This window comes from Labrus mixtus, chromosome 6 (assembly GCF_963584025.1).
Source record: "Labrus mixtus chromosome 6, fLabMix1.1, whole genome shotgun sequence".
Classification (NCBI taxonomy): domain Eukaryota; kingdom Metazoa; phylum Chordata; class Actinopteri; order Labriformes; family Labridae; genus Labrus; species Labrus mixtus.
The window spans coordinates 16,119,347-16,139,250 of NC_083617.1; the positions used below are offsets into that span (position 1 = coordinate 16,119,347).

General features: G+C 40.4%; 1 protein-coding gene across 1 annotated transcript in view; it reads left to right on the forward strand.

Annotated features, from left to right (window-relative positions):
* The window catches only part of peli1b (pellino E3 ubiquitin protein ligase 1b), a 39,561-nt gene extending 19,807 nt beyond the window's left edge, over window positions 1–19,754 (forward strand). The window contains exons 2-7 of the mRNA XM_061040277.1: window positions 2,059–2,358; window positions 8,677–8,806; window positions 10,405–10,506; window positions 12,238–12,435; window positions 12,588–12,776; window positions 16,732–19,754. Of these exons, the coding sequence (XP_060896260.1) occupies window positions 2,261–2,358; window positions 8,677–8,806; window positions 10,405–10,506; window positions 12,238–12,435; window positions 12,588–12,776; window positions 16,732–17,310 (1,296 nt within the window). The 5' untranslated portion in view covers window positions 2,059–2,260 and the 3' untranslated portion in view covers window positions 17,311–19,754. The remainder of the gene's footprint in view (window positions 1–2,058; window positions 2,359–8,676; window positions 8,807–10,404; window positions 10,507–12,237; window positions 12,436–12,587; window positions 12,777–16,731) is intronic.
* Window positions 19,755–19,904: the final 150 nt, after the last annotated feature.

The following is a 19,904-nucleotide window of genomic DNA, read 5'->3' on the forward strand; positions in this document are numbered from 1 at the left end:
AGGTGTAACTGAACCTCTGTTCAGAGTGATTGGCATTAAATGGTGTGTAAGTGCAGGCAAAACATTGTACTGGAATTACGCAATATTGTCTTTATGGCTGCAGAACATTGTATTGTGCATACTTTTTGTTGGAAGCGTAGAAAATAATCCAAATAACTGTTTTTAACATATTCATTTTGTGGAAGAAAGTCAGATAAGAAATTATTTTTGTCCACCTAGAGGCAAAGTGAACCCTCTGTTTTTTTTTTCAAAATCCCACTGACTTTTTATAACCCACTGACTATTACTTTACAGAATGATACCAATTTACCAGGGACCTTTGTTAATGGTCAAATTTAATCAGAATGTTCCTGGTTAAATCAAGGTTAAATTATTAATACATTTTTCAAGTAAAGCATCTTTGAAATTCACAGAGTATGGTATGTGATGCTGACAATGTAATTCATAGGTTAAGTTAAAATACAGGGTACATTTTTACAGAGACGATAATGAAAACATTGCCTTCATGTATTCTGAATAAAGCTTCCGTCTGACGTTGCGTCTGAAATATTTACTTGGAAGACCTCTGTATGAACTTCTCCCACTCGCTCTGATGGGAATGTATCTGTATCTGCTCATTAGAACTCAGTGAGAGCATCCAGGAACAAAGCCCTCGATCCCATACATCATCAAAACACTTTACTTCCTATCCTTTATTCATATGTGGTTTTGCACTCTCTTAGCAGAAAGGCACTCTGGGAATTGTAGGAGAAATTTGCAGCTTTATAAAAGGGGCGACTTCCTGGAAGTGATGTTATTGTTTGTGTTCTACACTCAGAATAAATAACCTATTAATGAAATGTTTTTCATGTCAATTGTGTTGAAGAGGAAACAAGTTGAACTAAAACCCAGAATGTTGAGATTCACACGGGAATCTTTAACGGGAAAAAACGGGAAGTTCATCCTCAACGTGTTTTCATGCTTTCTTTCTCATCCATTACTTATTTTCTCTCCTTCTTGCTGTGATATATTTGACCATGGACTGGTTCTCTAAAGTCAGTATTTAAAGACACACACCTAGTTCATAAAAAACAGTAAGTCACATTTTCTCCCAACCTAGCGCCTCCTAACTATATCTTGGCCCTGATGTTCTGATGAAAGACTTTTTTTTGGAAACTTGGTCAGGGGTTTGAAGTATACGTGGGTGTACTTTGCATGTTTACCTGTGGTTGCTCACTTTGTTAAGATCAAGCATAAAATGATAGTTTTGTTTTCATGGTGTTATACTCTCACTATTAGTAATGCTCTGATGATCTGTTGACGCTAACTAGGTCAAAAGTTAGCATGTTTTTTTACATGACCTGAATAAATTAGTGAAATTGAGCTGAGCCAACTTTTTAGCAAAAGATTTCTGTATGCTGCTTACTACTTCTATTATTTAAGTTATGGTATTCAAAATGCCCCTAACCCTTTAACTTCATCCTTTGGGAGAACAAAATCCACTTTTAGCCAAAAAAGGAAAAAGGCTACAATTTGCATCCTCCTGTTACTTACTTTTCCCAGTTTCACTTGGATGATGTAATGCAAGGTTTCAGGATCCAAAAAACGAACCTGATTTGTTGAGCCCGACCGATTAATCGGCCAACTGTTATTATCGGCCGATAGCATATCCAGTGACAAATCGGTATCGGCTAATTTTATCGCAGATATAACGATATTACTAGATTTATTCACCAGTCAAATAGCGTTTCATTTTAGCATCATTGTATCACACTAGCAGTTCTCTTTCTGGCCGTTACAAGCAGAATGTATTATATGGATTAAAACAGATATCACACAGATAACACAGAAAGATATCAGCTTATATTGGTATCTGATTTTTTAGTCTCACCAATATCGATATTGGTATCGGCCCCAAAAACTCATATCGGTCGGGGCCCTACAGATTTGTTGTCATGAGATGTGAGCAATATCAACATGCACCAAATTAAACATAACCTAAATTCTCTAGAATCTCTGCTTTAAATCTTGAGTTAACATACTAATCTCAATGTAAATCCTTTCTCTGTCTCCCTGTAGGACAAGTGGCACTGCTGCTGCGAGAGACGGGCTCATGAAGCATGAGAGGGTGGAGCTGAGGCTCAGCTGACCCTTCCCCTTCCTTCTCCTCCTTTACCCCCTGCTTCATTCGATCAGCACCTTCCCCCCTCCTTTCCCTTCCTGTCCTCCTCGCCCTGTTCGGATCTCACCAATCTTGCCTCCCCTCCTTGTGGAAGCTCGAATGGAGCCCTACCCAATGTACTCCCCAGAGCAGGAAAACATCTCCACCACCTCCTCCACCAAAGTGCCAGTGAAGTACGGAGAGCTCATTGTGCTGGGGTAAGCAAATATAAGTGATGTTCATCAACTGAATGACGATTCCAAAATTAGCTCTAAAAACTCTGTACCTGCCCCAAGCAACCGAATTCACTTACATTTATCAGGTGGTCAGAAACTAGATGACATTGTGTAAGTATTGAATGTGTTGTATGTATTGGCTGTGATTGATTGTGTTGGTCATCGATTAATCAATGAGTCATGGCTGATAACTGTTAGATGACGTAGGTCATGGTTGTTTGTTTACTGTTCTATCTCAGTCTGATCAGTGTTTCTAACACAGTGGGAACCACAAAGAATTCCCTCTGCTTATGGACCTGAAAATGTGAGCCACCCTGGTGTATGCAGTTGTTAAAGTAATATTGCTCTATGCCCTAAAGACAGTTTCAAATTTTGATTCAAATGTAGAGGGCTTGGGTGCTGGTTTGCTCAGTTGGTAAAGCAGGCGCTCAGTGTGCTGAGGTTACAGTCCTGAGGCATTTGAAGCTGGTTTCAGTCCCGATCATTTAGTGCATATCATCCACCATTTCTCTTTTCGCCACTCCCACACTCTCCACCTCTCTTCAGCTTTCCTTTATATTATGAAGGCAGAAAGGCCAATCATTAATATTTAATAAAAGGACTGACAATCTAGTGAGCAAAAATACTGTAAAATGTCCTTGTGCAAAAAAAACGCTGACCTTTCATTTTGGCGAGCCATTTTCACTGTTTGAAGCTCAGTTTTGCAGATTATATTGTTTTTGGTACTTTTGAGCCAACAAGTGATAGTGCTTGTGGGAGAAATATATTATAATGATGAGCAAAATTCCCTTTAATTGTAAACATGGTTTATGTTGTTCATAGGCAAACTCTACAGGGTATATTAAGGCACTGTGATTCAGACACAACATTGTAGAATGTTTTCATATTTGATGTGTCTGTGTTTTGTTCCTTTGTTTACAATAAATGCCAGTGATGGCCCATCATAATTAAAGTAATAACTTTAGAACAATAGAAGTAGCTATTAGGAGAGAAAGGCTTGTTGTTGTGGTACAGAACCAATGTCTCGAGATAATCATCAGGAAGGCTTCAGAAGCACTTTGATTGGTCATTCAACTTGTGAATGTCTTATGCTCCTCCAGAAAAAAAGAGACTTGGCATGTTTTTGTCAAGTTCCACAGAGAGAGTACACACAGTTAGATTGTTTATCCAGAATTAGAATTTAGTGGAGCCGACATCGATATTTGGGAGAGGAAAAAATCTGATCCCAATTTATATCTTTCTTAGATCTATGTTCGTTCTGTAGAGATAGATCGATATACATATACACTTTTATTGCGTTTTTTTTTGTCAAAGGCAGTTATCAAACACGATATACAAAATAACATAGACAAGATGGGCACTCAGATGGAAAGTAACTACGTCACCGCTTGACACTCTGGAGGGTGATAATGCTTGTTATGATCCATGTAGTACCCTCTGCTGGTGACAACCTGAAAAAGAACTGCTGGTGTAATACATCGATACTCAAATGAAATGCTCTTTGACTGGTAAATAAATCTAATAATATCGACACATATACAGTATCTGTGATAAAATTAGCAGATACCGATAGTCACTGGAAATGCTAATATCGCACAGATATAGTATCGGCTGGCTGATTAATCGGTGGGCTCTAGAATTTAGTATTATCTCACCATGAAAAGAACCCAATTACTTGATTTAATACAGGATGAGATTTGACCGGATACTCTTATAAACACCTCTGCTGTATCTCCCTTTTGAGTTTTTTTTAACTTGCACATACTCAGCTGTAGGAAAAACCCTAAACCCCACCCTGCATCTTCAGCATAGAAGACAAATAACTGCACACACACACAACCACACACACTTTCTCCAATAACAACTGACAGTGAAGTACTTCCTTTATCTGTTTGTCTCCTGTTTATTCCCCAAAGGGCTATTCCAATACACTCCCCATCCCAGCCCACTCCACAGAGGGATGCAGAATGTCGGAAAGACTCCTTACATGCACACATACGCACATACCTTTTCATGCAAGTACATTAGAATCACGCACACATAAACACACGCAAATTTACAAGTCTAACTCAGACACACAGTTGGCTTCACAGCTGACTCACAGTTTGTTGTTCTGAGTTGTGCTTGAGTGATATTGTCAGGGAGATGACCGTGGAAATTTTCCTCAGTGGAAAAACGCACTGAGCAGTAAATGTAGTTCCATGCCTTTACAAGGGAGAACCCCTGTTTTCTGTTTTGCTCTTTCTTTTCCACTCCTAGATTTGCGTTCTAGGTCAGGCGTGTTCATATTGGGTCAGGCCTGCCTTTTTTTAAAAGGTCAACAGAAGCACTTATCCCTGGAACGCATGAGTAATCACACTCTATGTCGCAAGTAAGGCCACTCTTAGTGTATAGAACACCAACAGACTTTTGTGTTTATCCTCTAACCCTGACTTGAGTACCATGCTTCTTCCTCAAACCATCTCCATTGAGGTAAAGCCTCCACTGTGCCACTCTGGACAACTTTGGTTTATACTTTATAAAAGCCAAGGAAACTTAGGATACTCTTCTCCTCCTATCAAACACACAACTAGTCTTTAATGTAGCAGAACAGACAGACCCTTTTGTTGTAAATAACCTGTTGCATGCTCCCAAAGTTAGGGGTAATAGTGCTGCACTGCCAAAGCTTACTTGTTTACACTCAAGTGCATTTTCCTTCCCATTTAACATTAGAAAAAAACACACTTTTAGGGTATATTTTCATCAAGAGGTTGTTGGCAGCCAACTGTTGATAAATAGAAAAATAGGAAACCAGTTGCAGCACACTACACTCCCAAATAATGGAAACAACTGCAATACAAACAAATAATATTAAACAAAGAATTCTACACATCCATACCCTCAAATGACACCTGACTATGATGCAACCTAATGTTTACATTTTAAAGGAAGATTGTGCAACTTTTTGATCCAGTAGATGTCGCCCTTGTGCACCAGCATGAAACCAAAACAAACAGCTGTTTGGCGACACCTCCGCCCTAGTGAAGCCTCCGCTCTCATCCAGCGACACACCACCAACCCCCCTCTCCTCGCGTTCACACGAAGGAGTTATAAATTGGAAAGCACTATAATTAAACACCATGAAGCGCAAGTGCAAAATTGACAAAATTGTCCTAAGCTCGAGCTGCAATTGCCTGTGGCCTGAATAGTTGTGTTAGCAACGTGCTAACGTTAACAACGTGCTAGTACAGTAGCCTCACATTATAAATTGACACCGAATGACATGATCTAAAAACACTTGAGTGTGAGTAGGCTACGTTATTCTTCTTGTCTCTAGCCTTTGACTTTAACAGCTTTTGTACACGAGGAGAGGAACTGGCCGTCCTGTCCATGTTAACACGATGTAAATACGGCTCAGACAACAACACAGCCAGCAGGACTCGCGTGTTCCACTCACTGCAGACAGTCAGGACTCAGACAGTCATAGGATTTACTTGATTTCTGCATTATTTATGTGTAAAATGTTGCACATTCTTCTTTTAAAGCACTGTCGGAAAATCCCTCCTGACAATCAGTTTCAAAGAAGCTGTGACAGAATGTGTGGTAGTAATCAGCTCATTGTACACTTTACTTTAATTTCTTTGAGATTTGAATCTCTTTCTTGAGGGGAACAATGTGGACAATGCTTCCAGCCTCTGAGTCACGGCTAAAATACAAGATACACTTGGTAGTCTCTGGAATCTACACTGCACACTATTTTACTTTTCCTCAAAATCATCTTCAGAACTCATGTCTTTAAACTAATTGGGATGGTTTATTTTAACAGGAGAAGGAGTCGTAAAGTAAATGACATGTTACTTGTTGTTTGCTTTTATGAAACAGCTCGCTACAGGCAAACTCCACACGTCTGCTTTTGTCAGCAGGCTAAAACAAGTGCTCAGATTTAATTGCGACGCCTTTTGTGACCAAGTACTGACTCTACTTGCAAATGCAAAGACTCCCAGAGAATAGTGTTGTGTCTGACCCCACAGCTAACCTCAGTCCAACATCACCATGTGTGTAGCTCACTGATGCTAATGGCCTAATCCCGAAGAATGCTGCAGTGTCCGCAGGGACGCTCAGGCTTTCTGGACATCCTTGTGGCATTTTAAACAAGTGTGTGATTCTGTATTAACATACCAAATGTGTGTCTTCATGAGTGTTTATGTAAAAGCATTTTTCACATGTGTGGGATGATTCTTGTTGAACCAGTGTGGAATGCTTTACAAGCTTCAGCATACTGTCGTTAATTTCTCAAATATTTATGTTTACATGTATATTAACTCATGGAGATGAGTTCACTCAAAAAATTATTCTCTCTGGAGTTTGTTACGACATGCTATATATTTTGTTTGGAACTACATTTAAAGGTCTATTTGTCATTGTAAACATCTGTACTGTATCGTCAACTGTATGTGTTTAAGCACTCTATGCTCACAGAAACTATTGTTGATACATTTTGTAATTTCTTGCTGTACTTTAATATCATTGTAATGTTAACACGTGTAAACAGAGACACAGAGTGACTCAGCCCTACGCAGTAATTACCCACACAACCTATCTTTGTCTTTATAGGTGTATGGGTGGTAGCTTGCTGCTGCACACTGAGCTTTAGTTTAGTAGTGTTTTGAGGGGAAAAATACACACATGCATGTTTCTAATTCGGGAAATGAAAAATATAGTGTTTGTGCAACTTTTTCTTCACTGTGGTCCTTCCTGCCTCCATATTTGAGTCACCTTTATATACAAACACATGTGAACAGATGCTAACTTGTTACTACCCTTCAGCCTCTTATTGTGTAGAGAGTTCTTGGATACACATTTGTAAACTCACACATTACTGCTACCCATGGGAACTTTAGTTTGAACTTCCATCAACATTTTGAGCTCTATCCAGCAGACTGCCCTTCCCTCTCTCCGGATATGGTCTAAACTTCACCATGGTTACGCTCTTGCCATGGTTACTCTTCCCAAAATGTTGCTGTGACTCTGTTCCCTCACCATGGTTACACATAAACCCTCGGAGCATCGTTTGATCCCAGCAGATCTGCTCTCTCAGAGAAACTTCGCTGCAGGCCGGGCTCGCATTCAAACTGTCTGTGCTGTCATTACTGGACTTCATGTTTACTGCTTTTAAGAAACTTTTCAGACATTACACATGCATCTCCTGTCAAGGTTTAAACAATGAACCCTTTATTACTCATTTTTTTGTCACTCTGTTGTCCAGTATTTGAACAAGTTTGTTTTCTTTAAGAAGAACTTTTGGAAAGTTCTGAAACATTAAAAGCTGGTTTGGGAAAGTTTTAAGTAAATATACATGCTTTTAGGAGAATATTTATTATTATGTATTTACTGATTCTTTAGTTATCACAATGCATTTACAGCAGTTAAGTAAATTTGCAGTATAGCCAGAGGAGTACATAACTTATGTGGTGTCTGGATGTCATAACAATGTTGAAGCAGTGAGTGGTGTTTATGCATATGGTGGTGTTTATAATGCTGTGGTTCTGTTAGCAGGAAAATGACCTCACACTGGAACTGACTCACATTTTACCCACAAGTGTTTTGTATTTGTAACTTGTGTTATCTCTGCATATTCAGTCAGAGGATGTCAGTGTGCTACAGTACATGTCCATACATTCATATAAGGAAACCCAATATGCACTTTTTCTGACGCAGGATTTAAAAAAAAAAAAAAAACCTTATTCCATTACCTATGAATTAATTCAGCTTTTTTAAAATCTTGCTTTTATTAATTCTACATTTGTCTGGAGGGATTAATCCTTTATTTTCATCATGTTACTCTGATGTCAAAATGGTAGACTGTCTGACTTACTTCATATTAAGCCAGAGACACACTGGAACACACATTCAGACACAGACTCAGTGTTGTCAGAAGTCACAGAGACTCCATTCTGTTAGAGGGAACGCCTCTGTTTATTCTCCTCTCTTCGACCATACATCAGCCTAAATGAGACTCTTTGTCTGTTTATTTTCTCAGCCTTTCTGAGGTTATGATTGCTTCAATGCTTATGGGGCATGATGTGCTTTTGTGCATATAAGAAAAGTATAGGCTGCTGTTAGTGTTTTTAAGTGTATGCTTGTATGTATTCCTAGGGGTATGCAGGGAGTGCACCAAAATGCCTCAAGCATTCATCACAATGACTTGGTTTCTAGTGTATTGTACTGCTGCTCAGACAATAATGCCCTATTGTTTTCTTTGTGTGTGTTTGTTTGTGTGTGTGTGTTTATGTTGTTGTGTGCTTGTGTATGTATGTGCAGGTACAATGGTTCTTTGCCCAACGGGGACCGTGGCCGACGTAAAAGCCGTTTTGCACTTTGTAAGAGACCGAAAGCAAACGGGGTGAAACCCAGCACAGTCCATGTCGCCTGCTCTCCACAGGCAGCCAAGGTAAAACATGCATAAACATACACACACACATGCACACACACACACGCACACACGCACATAAAGGGGAAACCACATTACTGTAGGATTTTGTCATCCAGGTACACAACCCTACACATTGAAATTCCACACATTAGCAGTTTCAGACCTGAAAGTGGAAGGCTTACCTGATGTGATTTATCTTCTTGGCAGCTTTGTGGTTTTAGAGTTTATAAAAAATATAGCAAAACGAAAGAGTTATATAAAATGAACAAATATATCAGTAAAGACTATCCGTGTTCCTCCCACTCTTCAAAAACACTGTCTTTTTAGGAGAGTGCTTCAGTTTCTCTGATAGAATTAAATAAAACACACCCAGTTGAGTGGATTTGGCCTTCAGTGCTCCACCAAAGGCTTTTGTGAAATTCTGTTTGCTTTTTGTTCTGTAATACGCACACACACAACACACCCCATCAACCAGACAGGAAAAGGACAGAGTTCAGCAAAGCTCCCCTGAGTTAGCAAAAAGAAGCTATTGGGCCCAGCCGATGTTTAAAAGCTGTTTGAGCAGTGGTTTTACCACAGCTTTTAACTGGATCACACTAAAGGTTGCACAACTGAGATTCTTTTTAAAGTTGACACTAATGTGACAATAGTTGAATCGATGTCGAATAGTCAATAAAACCACGGGAGAAGGAAATGCTTTGCAACCAGCAAACATATTTATTTGCTAAACTTACTGCATATGCTGCTAAAAGCAGATAGTTGGCACATAAAGCAACAGGTTGCAGCTGCAATAAAATATGCAACAATAACACTTGTGCTACAACTCCCATATAAGTGAGTGCAAAGAAAAAAAGTCACACTTGGGAGAGAAAAAGTCAGGTAAATATACAATGGCAGTGTGTTTTTGTCTACACACTGCCATAGTCCTGCTCAGACACAGTTTTAGATTTTCTATCCTGGTTTGTGAAGGAAGACAAGCGCGATTAGTCAACATCAGGCACAAAGCGTCATCACACAGCTGTAAAGTCGACACGTCAACTATTCGACAAGTCTGTGCAACCCCTAGAACACACAGGACATTTATAGGAGAAACAATTTGAACAGTCTGGCGAAAGGTAACTGAGCATTTCTTATCATAGTCCTTTCAAGCACATGTGTGTGTGTTTCCATGGTCAGTTACAAGGCTGCCCAGAAATCCTGCAAAATCTGTTTAATGAACAGTGGATGAAAGGCGTTGACCTTACGTTTAACATCTGCACTTTTGGGATTTATTGTGGACACGCACATTTGTACTATAACTTTCTCTCACTGGACTTTTACTGCAGTCATGTAGAGAGTCTGGTGGAGCATTTGTCCTTTGGGTGGTCTTTAAGGACTGGTAAGATGTTTAGCCTGTGTTGAGTCCAGCTAGTGACTAGAAAACTGAACCCCTCACCCACCACACCCATCCTTTGTGTTTCTGTTGTTCTCTGAAAGGAACAGTGAGCACATGTCAGAGGTTTTCTGCTATAAAGCATGATCAGTTTCAAATCCTTGTATATATTTTAAGAGAAGGGTTTGGTCTTTCTCTGTTTGCTTATCTTCATCTGTCTGTTCTTGTGTCTCTGTCCCCTCAGGCCATAAGCAACAAAGACCAGCACAGCATCTCTTACACTCTGTCTCGAGCGCAGACGGTGGTGGTGGAGTACACCCATGACAGCAATACGGATATGTTCCAGGTAACTGGCCCAAGCTTTTACCACCAGGACTGGAGTTTTAACAGCAGTTACGGTCATGATGTTTTTCCACTTCACTGCTGCACCAGTTTAAAGAAGTGTTAGTCATGGAGCTGCACTATTGAATGTGTAGAGTGCAGAGGTTTTTAAAATTGTGAGGCACTGTTATATAAGTTGAAGGGGGGCACAGGCAAAAACATGCTGCATTCTATTTTTTTTATGTATTTTTTCAGTTGTCTGTTTTGCCCTAGAGAGAAGTGTGTGATGTCGAATGTTGTTGTTTTTTATACTGAAAATTAATTATCATTTGTTTTCTCAATCACAATCTTTCTTGTGTTTCATTTACATCTATTCTGTAATTTGTTATCACCTGCTCCTTTGTTTGATACATCTCATTTATGTCTGGGGAAGAATGCATCTTATCTGCACCCATGCAGTTATCTGCAATTTTCATATTCTACTAAGTCAAAACTGAAAATGAAACTGCAAACAAGATTGACTAATAGCAGATTTAGCATAGATTTTAAATATGCCACTTAAGGTGCAATATGTAGATTTGGTGGTAAAATTTGAAAGTTGGAGAAGTGAAACAATTCTACGCTATATTTTCTGAACTGAATACACAAACTTTATTCAAAGGAAAAAATGGGCCCCTGGAACACTGTTTAGAGCTCAAAAGCTACCAGGAGAGTTACGGTGTCACTGTTGCAGGCCACTACCACAACTTCTCGCGTATCATTTTATCTTCAAACAGTGTTACAGGGATCTAATTTTCCTCTTAGGACAGTTTGTGTATAGAGTTATGAACAGATACCACAGAATCTGTACAATTCTCCAACTTTTACATTTCTCTACCAAAACTACATAGTGCACCTTTAAACAAACATGGCCAACTCATTGATTCCCAATATTATATTTCTTAATAACAGCTTTAAAAGCCACCCAAATGTAGAGGTGTTCGATGGGTCATTCAGCTGTCCTTTTTTTTAAGGGAGACTTTAAGTGCCACGCTCTGTGAGCCTTGTTAATCTGATCATTAGTTATTGAAGTATCAGCAAAGTAAGGATCTTCAACTTTAACATTTTTTACTTGTAAAATTGTGAAGATGTTGATGTACAGCATGTTGAGGCTCAATGATTTTCTGTTACTTAAATACAGATTAAAACATTCAGATACTTTTAATGAAGGCACTTTTTAGCTATTTTAATTAGGCTATTTAAACAAAGTGTAACATAAAGTCTGATATCAGTCCTGGATTATACTAAAGGTTGTTCACACAGCATTTCTTAAACAACGTTTATCCAAAGTCATTGTGTTCTTTTCTTGATTATAGCACTAACACTAGGTGAGTCTACCGTGTACTGTGATTATGGTACAGTGGTGGTCCAGCTAGCTGTCAGGGGCTGCAAAGTACCATCATCATACTGCACAATGTCCTCAAGGTTATTATGGGTTTCATGCCAGCAGCAATGTGTGTGAGCCAGTGGTAAATTTGTCTCCAAAGTCATCTTCAGACATTCATCAGAAAACATGTAATTTTTGATTATTTCAACCACCAATGGGTTCCATATCCTTACATCCTACTTTAGATATTCTTATCCTCTACACTTTGTTTTTCTTTAGTTATCCCCTTTTTTAACTAACTTCTCCAGATGGAGTGTATTATTATATTTTTTTCTCGGGGCTTGAATTCATTAATTACTGATTTAACATATGTCTATCTCTCTTCACCAGATTGGTCGATCAACAGAGAGTCCCATAGACTTTGTAGTGACGGACACAGTGGCAGGAAGCCAGAGCAACGCAGACACCCAGTCGGTCCAGAGCACTATTTCCCGTTTCGCCTGCCGCATTAAGTGCCAGCGCACGCCGCCTTACACCGCACGCATCTACGCCGCAGGCTTCGACTCCTCCAAAAACATCTTCCTCGGGGTGAGCTGTGTTTTATTTACTCATGAAGGGTATGAGAAAATAACGTCAGCCATCATGAAGATAAAATCATGTTTGCTTCTGAGTAACACTAACTATTATCCAGTCAAAGTGTTCTTAGGTACAACACCTTTAAATTACTTTTGTCTTTTCAGGAGAAAGCTGCTAAATGGAAGACTTTTGATGGTCAAATGGACGGGCTGACCACTAACGGCGTGCTGGTGATGCATCCACGAAACGGTTTCACCCAAGACTCCAAACCAGGCGTCTGGAGGGAGATCTCGGTCTGCGGCAACGTCTTCACCCTACGGGAGACCCGCTCGGCGCAGCAACGGGGAAAGATGGTGAGAAAAGAAACAAAGCTTCAAAACACTCACTCACACTGACTCTGTCACTCAGACAGCAGGGGTCAGTCAGAGCCTAACATCACCGGGAGGTTATCCGGATGCCCTTCTCCATGGCAACAGTCTTGGCTGTAAGAGCAGTGTGTAATAGGACCTTGTAAGGGGATCGTCTAGCTGACATCAGAGCCTCTCAGCCAATCATGACTTGCGTTCTGTCTCACTAGCATGACCACCTGTGGCATTTCTGACTGGATTCAGGTTGTTGATGGTGTGTTTTTTTTTTTGTAGATTTATTTTGGGCTTTTTGTGCCTTTAATGGAGAGATAGGACAGTGGATAGAGTCGGAAATCAGGGAGAGAGAGAGGGGGAGTGACATGCGGGAGGGAAGCCACAGGTGGGATGTGAGCCCGGGCCGCCCGCTTGAGACGACAGTCTCCATACGTGGGGCGCGCGCACTAACCACTGCGCCACCAGCGCCCCCCGTTGATGGTGTGTTTAATTAGGTCTCTGTTTTTTTTCCCCCTCTTCTCTCCATCCTGCCTCCCACATTGTACACATCATCAAACACGAGCACACAGTCAGAGTGTCCTCAGAAACATTATGCTGTCTCTTTATCTGGTGTCCCACCTGTTTTCAAGTCTCTCCAGAGCAGCGTTAATTAACGGCTCTCTTATCTCCTCCTGCCCTTTACCATCTCCAGAGTTAACTGAGTGTGCATTAAACACCTCTATAGAAACCACTCATTATTCCACAGCTGATTGACAATTTAGATAGTGGGCTCGGGGAAAGCACCTATTTTCATTATGTGTGCTGTGAGAACATGATGGGGGTTTTATTTGTTATGCTGAACGCACACTCAAGTGCAGACAACTCTGTGAAGCCTTCCATTGACGGTTATGCTATCACAGATCTGTTCTTTACGTCACAGTTTGAAAGATCTATTTTTGTTAGTATCATATCTCACAAATCATATCAACCGTAATACGAGCAAATCAAGACCGGCAAATCACTAACAGTTTAAATGAAAACAGCCCAATTAAGATAAATCTATTGTAAATGAATGTGTAGATGGAACAAGGCAATTTGGCATAAAAACACCACTACATAAATGTTGAAACAATGTTATACTTTGAAGCTGGTACGTTCTTTCTCTGTAACACTGCTTAAAACACGTCATCTGCCCATGAAAAACCAGCAACATTATAACTTTGTTAACTGTCTGTTCCCTGCCAGCAGCTGTCAATCAAACATAGACTCTGACTGGCCCTCCTGCCTCTGATACAAGGAGCTTTTCTTCTTCTTTTTTATCATCCATACATGTATTTCAGACACATAGGACACATTTCAACTCAGTTTTATATTGATAATAACAACTATAAAATGTACATGTTTAATTGCTAAAACTGAGTGTGATTTCAGTCGTTCTGGATGAGTGTACAGTCACGTTAGAGAGACCTCTGAGCTTTGTAGTCCGGTGTAATGCTCCCTCCCCTCACCGCCTTTGGAAGCACACAGCTCTCTAAATTGGATAAGTGCCCTGCATTCATGAAGGTTAACAGCTGAAGGACTTTCTGATTGAGTAGAGGGAAGAAGTGGTCTCAGCAAGTTTGCCAAAAAGCTATCTGGACTAAATAATGTGTATGTGTGTTAATAGGTCTCTGTCCTGAGGTGTGCTGTTGAATTAATTCAGGGTTTTCAAATCTTTTTGTGAATTTTACTGTCCTTACATTGTCTGAAAATATCCATTAGTTGTAAAGTATGACGCCTAAAATAAATAAATAAATAAATAAATAAAATCAGGCAAAATTCAGGATAATAAATTGTTCTACTGAAAAAACACTTTTTTTGTTCAGATTTTTTTTTTCCAGATAGCCTTATAGCTGTTTGTAGAGAGTCACTCAGCCTTGTTTGCCCTTCTGCAGTTAGACACAAGGTTGAAGCCAGTCTAATTAGAAATATCTTACAGTGCAGTTTACAGACACAAACACACACACACACACACACACACACACACACACACACACACACACACACACACACACACACACACACACACACACACACACACACACACACACACACACACACACACACACACACACACACACACACACACACACACACACACACACACTTTTTCCATTTGTTTGGCTTATAATAAATGAGAAAAGTAGATTATCTGAGTTTAAAAAAAACCCTTTTGTCCTGATAATGATAACATTTTGTTGAATTAAATTAGAACTGTGTGTCGAGGCTGAGACCGTGTGGATGTTTACATGGATTAATCCGACCTGGAGTTCTCAGATCATTAACATTGATTGTGGTTATTGATTGATCAGACATATACGATTTCATAATTCTAATCTTTTGTGTTATTGATTAGTGGAGCAGCATTGTGATACGAGAGTTGTTGGTTGAAAACCAAGCTTGACAAATCTAAGCAGTAGGAGGAACAAAAACAAAAACAGCTGTTTACCTCGAGCGAGACCCTTAACATGTCCCATTACAGTTAAGCAGCTTGTTGGCCAATAGTAACACGACTGAGGTTTCCTGGGTGGATGTGTGTTTGTGTGTTAGTGTATGAAAAAGGCATGGCTGAGTACTCTCACTAGGAGAAATGAATTAACCCATGCTTCTTCGTGACCTCATCACAAGCTTTAGTTTGAGTGATCTCACTAAAAACTCGTGTGTATCCCTTTTTTCCACCCCCCATCTCCATCCTCTTTTTTCTGTCCCTCCCTGTTGTCCTCTGGTTATCTAAACCTGGAATTTCCCTCTCTGTCCAATCTGACAGAGCCTCAAGACAGCACTTGACTAAGTTTTCCAGCAGCCCTCTGGTCCCCCCCCCCCTCCTCCCATCGCTGTTTTTTTAGTTTCCTTGAGTCATCTTGACCCCAGCTGTCAGTCCCTGAATCATACATTTGTCTGAAGGACAAACTGAATGAAAAAAGTGTTACACTGCCTCCTACTGCGCTCATATCAGTACTACAAACTTTAGGAAGGAGTCATGCATACACACATTCTTTCAACTTTTTTGTGCATTTCAGTGTCATGATGGGGCATGACTCTGTCCCAACATTTATTTGGAGAGTTGTCAGGGGTGTGACACAGGATACTAGGAAATCTGAACAATATTTTAAGAAAACCCAAGTAGGAACATTTTGAAAACAAAATGAAGGAAAAATATCCTTCAACATTTGGGAGTCTTTGGAAGGTATACAAGAAAAAACAAGAAAATATTCTAATTGTGGTGTTTTCTATTTTGTAGACTTTTACTACAAACTTAAAAATTGAGTACCATAAATACCAACTGTCTAATTGATATTAATCTGTTCTGTTCCGATTGGGTTGCATTGAAAATAATGTCACTTCACACAAGGCTCCTTTTTGTCTGTTAACAGAAATAAGGCTGAAACTGATCAACTGAAAAGTCACTGTATGTATTCAAGTTATTTTTAGCCCAGCCAGCAGTGGGGCTCCAGGCGCAGGGAGGTGGTCAGTCACGCAATGTCACAACAAATATTACAGTAGATGGATTTGATCTGAAATGTTGTACCCGTCCCCACTGAGTTTCCTTAGTACTGACCTTTGTGATTTTATCTAACAGCATCATGAAGTTTGTGGTTTGTTGTGACAAGTTCATACGTTCCTCTTCACCACAAAATGTAATATAGTCAGTGAACCTGCTTAAAGTTATACAGTAAAACTATCTGAATACCTTTCCAACAAACTCAAACCTACTGTTGTAGAAAAAGACATTTTTAGCATAATGGGAACAAATTGTCTAATAACAATAAGACATTTTTACAGTTTTTTTTTCATGTACTCTCAGAATCCTTTAAACCCTGGGATCCGCCCCTCATTGTTATAATAACATCTGGAGGGTTCATGATAAATGTCCGTACTATTTTTTATACTACTTTTATCTCACTTCTGTATCCTCTCTCTCCTCCAGGTGGAGACTGAGAGTCAGGAGCTGGTTGACGGCTCTCTCATCGACCTCTGTGGTGCGACCCTCCTGTGGCGCACGGCTGAAGGCCTCTCTCGCACTCCCACCCTCAAACACCTGGAGGCACTGCGGCAGGAGATCAACGCAGCCCGGCCGCAGTGTCCTGTTGGCTTCAACACACTGGCCTTCCCCTCAATGCGACGCAAGGACACGCCAGACGAGAAGCAGCCCTGGGTCTACCTCCAGTGCGGCCACGTGCATGGCTACCACAACTGGGGCAACCACCGCGAGGAGAGGGAGGGCCGCGAGGGACGACTTCGCGAGTGTCCCATGTGCCGAGCAAAAGGGCCGTACGTGCCACTGTGGCTGGGCTGCGAGGCAGGGTTTTACGTCGACGCCGCCCCGCCCACTCACGCCTTTAACCCCTGCGGCCATGTTTGTTCGGAGAAGACAGCAGCCTTCTGGAGTCAGATCCCTCTGCCGCACGGCACACACACCTTCCACGCTGCCTGCCCATTCTGCGCGCAGCAGCTGACTGGTGAGCAGGGCTACGTCAGACTCATCTTCCAGGGACCGCTAGACTAGCAGGGCCAGCGTCCCGGCATCCTTTGGTGGAAGCAAAGCAGGGGGGATTTCTTTGTCTGGACCTGCAATGAAAAACTGGGCGCTCCCTCAGATTTGCTTTTTCCCCCTCTGCAGTTAAGATAAAAACAACTCTTTTCTGGACCTTTTGTCTCTTTCTCATATTTAAGTGACCTTTGTATTGCTTTTTCATGAATGACAACAAAGATTTCTATATTTTCATGTGAAACCAGAGACACAAAAAACCAAACAAAGAACACTGCTGGGTAAACCTTTTGTTTGTTCCTCAGAAAGAACTTTCAACAACAGTATTTTTAAAAAAACAACAACATACCGTAGCGCAAACAAACGGTTTTTACTCATGTTTATTGTTGCAATATACATCTGTGTACATCTCTTAGAGCTAATTATAAACAAAGATGTTTATTTATGGCCTGGGAACCATCGCTTCATCCTTTATCTGTCAGATACTTCAATACTATTTAGCATTTAAATTTGAAAACACAGTATATTGTTGATCAGAGATACATTTCTAGGTGTGTTCTGAGGGTTTTGTTCTGTGTCTCCCCCACCGCCCTCACACCCACCCACCATGTAAACCTCTCAGAACTATTTGTTGTATTTATTCGTCCCCTGTGCTCTCACTAAGTGTGTTAACCCCTCAGTTATTTGTTTTCCACTCAATAGGCATTACAACAGCCTTTTCACATTCAAAGCAATAGATTTTTGAACAGACACCTCCTAAAGCATTATGGGAAACTGAGTCTTAAAGTCCTGTTTGTGTAACACTCAGACAGCATGAGTGACGCTCCCTCCCTTTAAAGTGAAATGATTCTGTGGGTGAGTGAGTCTTTTCTGATAATTGGTCAGCCATGATACCCCAGCAATGTAGCTAATGTATACACACACACACACACACACACACACACACACACACACACACACACACACACACACACACACACACACACACACACACACACAGTTTAACCAGACCAGGTCAAATACATTTATGAAATGTAAGTGAAGTCGGGTTTATTCTGCCTGCTGTGATGTTTGAGTCCCACTGGCACAGAAACCATGATCATTTAGCCAGTTACAGTATTCTTACCAGTATTCAATTTTGCATTAAGCTGAGTAATTAAAACTTTTGGCTGCTTAGAAAAACCTTCCTGTCTGTTTAAATTGAAAATAAATTAAACTCCAGTCTGTTTTGTAAGATTCTGTAGTGGAGAGTCCCCTGGGAGTGATGTTTTTTATTATGGTTTATGTAATAGGGACTGTTCGTTGAGCCATAACCAGTGGGAAAAGGTAAATTGAGGAAGTCATCAATTTCGTCAAGTAAGCAACAAAACACAACTGTAGCTGTTTAACTCAGGTTTGATGCACAGTCCTTAAGGTTCTCGGAGAAATGGAGATACAAAAATACTACAACAAAAGATCATGTGACAAAAGAGAAAGCTGGAAATGCCTACAAAATGGACCTTAAGCATAAATCGTTTTTTTTGGAGGTTGCAGTTTCTACTGTTAAGAATGACAGACACCATATGCATGTGCATCAACTAAAAACAGTCTGGAGTGTCCATAACCCCTTACTCTTCCCAAACAATTCCACTTACAGTTTGAGACAAAGTAAGGAGTGCAGAGAGGACGGTCATGATGTTTCATGAAGCACAAATGCTCTCAGATACACACACAACACGTCTGCAGCGCATCTCTGTGGATCATCCAGTGCACTCGTGCAGCCACGGTCAGTGTAGGAAGAGAGTGACACACTTAAACTGTAGAACCCCCCCCACACACACACACACACACACACACACACACACAAAACTTTCATTAACGTTCCTTCAAAACACATCAAACACCCCTAGGCAAATGTGTGTTTGTGTGTGTGAGAGAGAGAGAGAAATTGTAATTTATGTTGAGAATGATTGTAAGTGGGTCGTTTTTCAGTCAAGGATCACGTTCATCACTCCTGTGCTCGGACTGCAACACACCAACTCGCCTCAGGGAGAGAAAATATGACCTGTGTCTAATCTACACACACACACATAGATACAGATACACACACACACACACACTGCTAAGGTCTTCTTAGGATACCTCAAAAGTAAAAGGTGTATTCTGGATTTAAGGTTTTGTGTCCTGAGTCTCCTTTACACAGTTTAGGTTTGTTTCATGGATCCCTCTGTGGATTAAGTGTGTAAGTAAGGGCTTCACACTCACTCTGTACTGTTATCTCAACCCCTTTGTTTGTTTGTTTGTTTGTTGTTATTATACACAAACGTAAGTCAGTCATGCTGTCTCATCTCACCTCCCTCCACTCACTCGCTCGTCCTCTTCTCCTGTGTCTTGGTCTCTATGTGCTTGTAAAGGCGAAAGCAAAGAATGTTTCCAGCAAACACTTTTTTGTAACAACTTTCAACAATAAAGTGTAAAAGTGACACATTTTTATTGGTGCAGTTTGATTCGCATTAACAGCTTGATATAAAATAAATCTGTTCTTGCATCTTAGAAACCAGCAGCACAGAGGTGAGTATTGCATAGTAATAACAGCCATGAAGTTTGAGTGAAATGTTGTATTTTATGAAGAG